This window comes from Gymnogyps californianus, chromosome 8, assembly GCF_018139145.2.
Source record: "Gymnogyps californianus isolate 813 chromosome 8, ASM1813914v2, whole genome shotgun sequence".
Taxonomy (NCBI): domain Eukaryota; kingdom Metazoa; phylum Chordata; class Aves; order Accipitriformes; family Cathartidae; genus Gymnogyps; species Gymnogyps californianus.
The window spans coordinates 17,933,177-17,941,958 of record NC_059478.1 but is presented as its reverse complement, the minus strand read 5'-3'; the positions used below and the strand labels follow the sequence as shown (position 1 = coordinate 17,941,958).

At 41.3% G+C, this 8,782-nt stretch overlaps 1 protein-coding gene across 3 annotated transcripts in view; it reads right to left on the bottom strand.

Annotated features, from left to right (window-relative positions):
- Positions 1 to 3,734: 3,734 nt before the first annotated feature.
- TGFBR3 (transforming growth factor beta receptor 3) overlaps positions 3,735 to 8,782 on the bottom strand; it is a 127,776-nt gene continuing 122,728 nt past the window's right edge. For all 3 annotated transcript variants that reach the window (XM_050900678.1, XM_050900680.1, XM_050900679.1), the window contains exon 17: positions 3,735 to 7,578. In XM_050900678.1, coding sequence (XP_050756635.1) covers positions 7,460 to 7,578 — 119 coding nt within the window. In that variant the 3' untranslated portion in view covers positions 3,735 to 7,459. The remainder of the gene's footprint in view (positions 7,579 to 8,782) is intronic.

Genomic DNA, 8,782 nt, shown 5'->3' with positions numbered 1-8,782 from the left:
TTCAGCACCCTTCATCATCTTGCACTTGCAGTAGTCTGCTTCTTCCGTGCTGCCTTGTGCACCGGAGCTGCCTGACAAGCATGTTTTGTGGCTCTGAGAGGGTTTGAAACGTTTTGTCAGAGGATTGGGATCCAAACCCCACCTTTGGGTCTCTTTCCACTTAATACAAAAGAGTGAGGGCAGGTCTGTTTTGTGACCAGAGCCCCAGACCACGCAGGTGCCACCTGCACACAGAGACGCTGTACAGAGCCGTCCGTTGTCCCAGAGGGCGCAGGGGCCCTCATTGCTCCCCACACGGCAGTTCAGTTAGATGGCAATTTAACCATCGGGCTAAAAACGTCAGCCACCCTTCCTCGCCATCAAAACCCACGTGCATCTTTCAGCAACAGCAGTATTTAATTTTGTCAAAAAAGGTTCATAACAGCTCCGCCTTTCACCTCACACGCTCCCACTGGCCGTACACAGACTGTCATGGCTGTCCTCTTTCAAATCTACGCCTGAACACCAACTTCCCCTGAGGAGCCATTGCCAAACGCTGCCATGCACCCCTCAGCTGTCCCTCCGGCAGCCCCGTGCTGGCAGCCGCCTCCCCTCTCACTTTGTCTGAGCTCCACCGCAAAACCCTCTTGGGACAGTGCCGAACCCCACGCTGCCATTTTGAGCCTGCCTGAGAAACCACAGGTCTCACCCTGACCCGCAGCGGGGCCACCCCTCCGCCTGCCTGCCCCCCTGCTCCTCCATGAGCTGGACAAGGAAAAGCAGAATTTTGCTTGCACTCATGATTTTTATTTTGAACTCCTGAGCACGGTTTTTAGCATCAGAGGAGTTCCCGAGAAGACAGGACTAGCACTTTACCTGTTCTCCTCCTCACAACGTGAACACGCGCCATCTGACCATCCCAAGCGTCAGCACTGCAGTTTGTCATTTGGTTTAGTGACTCCTAACCCGAGGTTTTTGTATTTCACGGCCCTTCTTCCTGAAGCAAAAGCCAGAGAGAGCTGCTTAGCTTTCACAAAAACCTTATTTGTCTGAAAAAGTCTGTTAATAAAGGGCGTATCACAAGGATAGGCATACCCCAAAGTTAATATCACAAGTCTGGTCAATAATAATCCTGCTCGGTTTGCTGATGCCTAACACTTTGTAAGCGTGAGTTCCCGGTGACAGGTAACGTCCTGCTCCGAACGCCCTCGGCGCGCTGGGGGCAGGTCGCCGCCGCAGCCGGTGTGTGGCAGCCCTGGAAGCCCGCCAGCTCCAGCTCCTTTCAGGCTGAAGTGTGGCATGAGTCTTCAGCCTCCCATTTCCAGACACTTTCTAACTGCTTCCTTCATGTTATTTTATAGTTTCCTTTCAGTGATTTAAATTTTCTATGACATGTTTTGGCACTCAAAAATTTTGTGAAAACCTAAATATTCCTGCTGCAAATGCCCTGCGTGTATGATCCTCTTAAATCTTCCTGTTTATTTTATTTCCATTCTTAACAGGTAATGTAACTAATCACTTTTAGGATCACGGACTAATAAAAATATTATGTAGAGCGAAGACTTTCCCTACATCCCATGCTCTTAGGACCCCATGGGATATGCCTCCTTGCACTAAAGGACAGACTGAGAACTTTCTGATCCTTTCACCCTATTTACAAAGCAAATCTGGAAGTTAAATGTTTAGAGAATGGGGAGCACCACAGTCACTCGCAGGGACTGCACTTTTACTTTAGCAGACATACATACCATAAAAAATTTACATGGCTGACAAAACAGAGAGAGAGTTTGCTGAGTGACTTAAAGTGTCTTTAAATACCGCCAGCTTGCTCTGCTTAACACTCAATATTCTGATTTTTAAAATACTGATTTAATTTTTTGTCAGTACAGTATGTTCTTTACTAGAGCTGGCAGTTTACAACCAGCAGTAACAGCAGAGTGAAAAAGAGACTCCACCCAAATATTTTTTAACCAATTCTTCAGATATACATGCCAAAATAATTGGATGGAAAAAAATTTGTCATTTTAAAAAAGTGCAAGAGAAACACTTTTGTGCTGCTTTTCTTCCTCAACTATCTGTAAACCAGCTCCTCTTTATACTTTTCCTAAACACAGTAAAACTGCAGCACAGCACAGAACTAACTGCCAGGCAGGCGAGACTGGCTGCACAGCAGGCCTGGAGCCACCTCGGGCCACATCACCTTCTGGACATGTTGCAGTGACTCCCTGAAGGCTTCTAGCAAATGCAAGACTATAAAAATGTAATGTAAACTGTAACCTTCTTTGGGTAGGTGAAGTGATGTAATTTGATCTTTCTTATGCAAAGAATTCAAACGGTGTAAATGCACACAGGTTCACAAGGCCAGGTCTAGGGCCGGAGATCTGGGAATACGGTACAAAAACGAAGCTGCAAACAGACTTCCAGCCTCATAAATATCTGCTTTACAAAGTGACAGCTGTGAAAATTTATCAAAATATTGGCTCCTTTTCCTTTTATATTGTCTTGGAGGGAACGCTGTGATAAATTTAATTCTGTTTAAATTAGAAGAGCTCTGGACTGTGTTTTTCCTGAAACTGGTACTTGGTATTTTTTAACTCTCCAAAATGTTTGCTTCACTCACAAATGCTTGACAGAAACAAACACGCACAACATTGATGCTTACTCTGTAATACTAAGACTCTTACTTCTTAATGTCTAAAAATACTCATGCAAATATACCACAGTTTGTTGGCTAATAATTGCATTTTAAAATTAATTGCTTATACAAGAAACTGATCATGCTTTCAGACCATGTTTCAGTCAAAATACAAATCTTAAAGGTGAAGAGCAGCTCCAGTATTTTTACACTGAGAGTCAGCTCTACAGAGCTCATTTCCAAAGGAAAAAAAATTGGCTTAATGTAGAAACTGAAATATGGTTGTTATGAAGCAATAAATCTATTGCACCTCTGTGAGTTGTAAGTCATAGGCAACATGTAAGCTTACCATTGCTTCTAATTAATAGCCTTCTCTGTACTGAAGGAATCTTGATATTTAAAAGTGATCATCAAACATTTTAGATCCCTTGCTTAGGGAACTCTCTTTTGTGAGTTAATAACCACAACCTTTGAATAACCCAGGGAAATACCACTGACGCTGGCCCCCCCAGAGCGCCCGTAAAGAATATTTTGCACATGAAATACAGGAAACAAAGCAATAAGCAGGATAGTAAACACCCAAATCCTTGCCCTGCTGATACATGGCCAACCTATCTGCTCTAGCACAGGAAGACCGTTCAGTAGTGAAAACACATCTCAGCCTTGCTCACGTGTCTCCTGTATACTTGCAGTCAAGGGTACAACAGCCCAAGAGAGCTCTGCTGCTTCAGCCAGAGGACTAACAGCAGACCCTTAGGCTTGACCGTGCTCAAGCCAGGCTTTGTGCAGGATGGGACTGAGGCTGTGTCTTGACATGCAACAACTAAACGCCTGCAGGATCAGAGCTTTGGACTTCAAATCAGAGTGAAGAACAGCAGCATTTAACTAAATCTATCTACTGGTTTCTGCAAGAAGCCATGACACTGAGAAGCCAATGAAAGCCAATGGATAAAAGAACACAGAAAGAAGAAAATGGAGGTGGTCACACAAAATCAAATCCTGCCTTAACACACACAATTCCCACGGAAGTTTACGGGACTCGAGGACACGGCAGTGAGACAGAACTTGATCTACGGCTGTTGGCTGTGTACAACTTCAAATAAATGAATCACGGCATCAGTTATTAATAAATTGATATATACTTTATTATGCACAAGAGACTAAGATGACATGACACTGTGGTTATCAAAACTGTACAACTATGCATTTCCACAAGTCTCTGAAATACTGAACGTAATATGAAATACAAATGGGGTGTTCAGACTGGCCACAGGTATTAGCAAGTAAATTTCTCCCATTCTTTGATTTAAAAAAACATCTGGCATTTGGATCTTAAACAAATGTATTTATTTATTCAAAGGTGAGAATATCATGTTTGGAACTGGTAGGAACATGGCAGCGAAGATCTGATAACGCTATGAACATCCCCACAAATGACAAACAACAACAGGGCAGAACAGTCACCTCACATGAAGGGCTGTCAGGACAACCAACAGTACAGTCTTCTTGTGAAGCATGAGGTAGATATACATAACAGAAAGAACGGTACATACAGGAGAGAAATGGTTAGAAAAGGGCAGGGGGAAGGTTACAATCATCAGCATCTACAGACATTTTGCAAAATCCATTTCCATATGGAAAATGCTACAAAAATAGCCTAACACAGAAAGATCTGACTTCTTGAAACATGAACATAAGTAAAGTCCAAAACCAAATGCTGTAAAAGGTTAGAGTTAGTGATTAGACGACATGTGACACAATGAGCAGTCTACTTTGGAGTTTAAGTGCGTTACTAATAGCTTTTACAGACAGAAGGTGTCCCTTTTAAGCCCAATCCTCCCGTTCTTATATAAAAGAAGTTCCTTTGCAGTCGATTCCATCACGCTGAAATTTATCACCGAGCCCATCCCTCTGAAGCCCAGCTTTGAAGCCCTCTGCTGGGACAGGACTGTCTCGCTGGCCTTCCACACCCCACGGGTATCTGCCATGTGAAGTCCAGCGCGGCGAGACCACGTTTGACAGAGGTGGGAATCAGTGGCTTTGTGGTTATGCATTCAGGAGCTTGCCACACCACACACAGAAACTTGCAGCAGAGACGAATGGCTGCTATAAAAGTAGAGCTTATAGGTGTATCAGTACTCTGAACTGCAGGCAGCTTAACAGCTGCTGGAAAGTACTATACATTTTTGTAATAAAGCTATTAACTGGGAATGCCCAGGTTTGGTTCTCTCTCTCTCTCTCTCTTTCTCTCTTTATTGAAGCAGAAATGGCTGTTCCAGCTGCTAAGTAATTACATGTAGTTTTGGTAACCTCCAATAGACAATCAGTTCAGATTGATTACAATTTCTGAATTAAATAGCTGAGTACACGAAGTTCAGTTAATTTAAACCGTATTTCAGATACAAGTCAACAAATCAAATCTTTGATCTTTATATATTTTTGGTTTATCCAACGGTAAATATAAATCTGTAAATTACTTAAAAATTAGAGTAAATTTTTGATAAAAAACATTGATAATGCAGCATGTTTCTCTCAAAAATATACAATTATCTATTTTACATAAAAGTTTTCAACCTGTCCATCCCAACAACCAAATCTATTACTTCCTATGAGAAACTACTTAATAAAATATCTGAGGAAGGAAAGGGTTAAAACAGGGAAAAGAATTTACAAAATACGTAAATTTCACAGTAATTGAAATTAAACATTTCATATAGAGTAACTTACATTTATCTAAAACATTTAAATATATCTTTATACAGAAATTTAATGTAGTAAAATATAGCTATGATTGAACTTAAAGACTCTAGTCTTCTTTGAAGACATCTTTAAAGACTTTACACATAGAATATGCTTATACAATACATTCTGCTGAAGGTTAGGCAAAGCGCTTTCTTTTCAATCACACAGGTAGCACATTCATCCTCCCGACACCTCCTAACAGAGCCAATCCTGCATACCCTTACGCATGGGGATAACTATGCTTATGTGACAATCCTGTCGATGTTACCAGGACTACTCATTGGCCTGGTAACATAAAACACTTTTCGTATGTGTAACTCTATACACCGACTATCTGCATGGACTCTGAGAATAGCCATAACGTGTAGAGTTGAGCATGTGCGTGTACTAGCAAGGACAAGGCATGTAGTTACTCACATGCAAAAATGTTTGCAGGATTAGTAACAAATTTGATTTAAAGTGAGTAATATTCCACCTGATCCTGGGCACTTACATCTACTGCGTATCTTGCACTTTGACCATCCTGGCATCAGCAAGGCACAAGTGTAGAATCAGCAAAAGAAATCTTCAGCTCAGACTTCAGAGCAGACTATCACTCTAGTGTAATGAACTCCCTTCTCCTCTTGCAGAACACGGGTAACCTTCACTAAAATTAGTGAAAGTTACTCATCTCATTTTTAGAGGAAAACAATGCTCGTTCTTCCTCAAAGGAGAAGGATCAGTAGAACACATTACAATTACAAAGTGGCAACGTAACAGTCAAACAATTACACATTAAAAGTGTCTTATTTCTTTTCATTTGGCATCGATTTGAAGATCAAGATATGGCAATGACACTAAAAAAAAAAATACTGTGACAATTAGTACCTTTCTGCCATTTCCATATTCCAACACTATTTTGGGACTATCCAATTGCAATGTTCATACAACAGTCTGACACAAACAACTCCACAACTATCTTAAGAGATTAGCTTCATTTTGATAGGCAGTATTCTGCACAAACAACAGGCTCTACTGTACATTCTTTGTGCCCTCAAAACTGTCTCTTATTTCAAAGGGAATTTGGGCTAGCTAAAGGATTAGAACCAAATCACCTTTTTTATCTCCTCTATCTACCTATTAAAAAGTGAGAAGACAGTTGTTTTTTCTTTTTATATATATATATATATGCATTATGTATTTTATGTATGGAAGGAACACTGAGCTAATTTTCCAATTGTTAAAGTGGTAAGTTAGGCTCTGTATACTTAGGTATACATCTATTTGCATAAAGACATTGCCATTAAAGGTACACACACATCTATGTTAGTGCAGAAGACCATTACTTGTCTTAACGTTTGTGTGTGCCTGTATTTGGTATAGTAGATTAAAAAAATCTCTTATTAAAGAGCTTTGGCCCAGAGAACAAGAAAGGGAATGTTAGAGTGTGCTCTTCTCCAATTAGCAAATCAATGCATATTAACACAAAAATACCTGGAACGAACCTGAAGCTGCAAACACAACAGGAAAGCAAATGAGATGCTGTAGCTGTAAGCTTAACAAAACCAAGGTTACTCAAAAGTGGCTAAACATAGCTGAAGTAATAAAATGTTATTATCCAAAGAGATCTGACCTTCAGGCTTTCTTGCTTAGACAAATAGAAATCCTTTGACCTAAGATCATCTTTGTTCTGCTTATCTTGTTGAATTCTCTTAATGAATACCTTGTGTCAATGAGAAGGTTTAGGGAAAGAAGAAAGTCATATAGACAAAGCAGCATTTTTCCAAACTGGCATAGATTTCACATTGAGGGCCCACAGACCCCTAGAACAGGTTGCAGTACTGTAAAATTAGTAGCTTTGTCACATGTAGCATAACATGCTATAGAAGATCCAACAGGCTGTGTTTACCCATGCATTGTGTGCACATATACACACTCACACACACAGTGGCTTCCCCAAAAGAGAATCAGTCTTTTTTTTTTTTTTCCCTGTAGAAAAATCCCTCCTCATTTTTTCCAAAAGCAACTAAACCAATCCTTTTAACTTTAAAAAGCTGATGTCCACACACAGTCCTTTGAACCTATGCACTCCTATGTTGCTCCTCAACTGTGTTCCCCCCGGAGTTAGGTTGCACTGCTGCTAGAACAGGGGGTGCTCTGCGTGCTGCCAATGCTGTGCGCTGCACTGCTGTTCTCGGAGGCTGGCGGGGACGTAGGGACCTGCTGTCTTCCTGCTGTTTCCCCTGAGGGAAAGGGGAGAGAAAAAGTGGGGTCGGGAGAAGGGAAATTGAAAATGTTAGTTGTCATAGACAATAATCCATTCCTTCCCAGACTTCCTCTTCTGGTGGTTTGTATTTCCGTGCAATGCATATCTTGGGTGACAGACCTCAAACAGAGCACTGTTGAAAATGTTACTAGACTTTGGCACCTTAGCATTGCTATGCACATGGGGAAAATAATACTGCTGTTTTCTTAAGCATTTTAAAAGCAGCTGATGGAAACTGCCAAGATAGACACTGTCCATCTTCTGTTGTCAGCTGCCACTCAAATGGGTCTCATTCCATGACTCAGACCACTTTATAGCTTTGCTGTTTCATGGAAAAAGGCCAATGAAATGTATGCTTTAGTTTTAATGCCAGTTTATAGAGCAGCATATTTACTAAAAGTGGAGCTGAAGACAATGTTCTTCAATCAGCTGGATACCACATATCCTGAGACATAGCCAGTTTTCTTCATGGAGAAAAACAACAGGCTACCCTGCAAGCTTGACTTGATTTACTCTGAATACAACATGCAGGAAGTTCCCCTATAGCTACCACTGTATGTGTAGCACTTATAACCTGTAGTGAGAACAAATCTCACCATTTCTTGTTAATTGTTTACTGACGATAAATTAAAAGCCCTTTGTTATTTGGATTGCCAAATCAAGCACTAGGAGTTAAAGCCAGATTTATGGCTCCTGATAAAACCTAGATTTTTGTCTGCTCTCCTCACACCCCTTCTGCACCTGTGGCGTGGATCTTATGGAAAAAATCCAGCTCTCAACGAGCATGGAGGTAAAAATTGTGCCATTATATGAATGCCCAAAAGATCATAATGAGGCCATGTAGGAAACAGTAACTGTGGCATTTTTTAAGTTACAGTCCTCAAATCTGCAACCTTAGCAGTATTACAAGTCTCTTCAAAACAGATGACAAGACTAAGTTTATATAACATGCACTGTAGCTGCCCCCTCCCTCCCTTCAGCTCATCTCTCAGGATGTGAACCTGTGATCTCAGCACAGTAACACGGACAGACTGCTGCTGCTTGAGCTGCAGACCAACCGCGGCGGCCAGCACCAGCACGGCTGCTTTCCCAGCAAAGGAGCAAGATGGAAGTGTTTTGCCAGATCATGGGCAGGAACGACTGGGAAAAATCAAAGGCTGGTACATCTCCTGCCTCAGGAG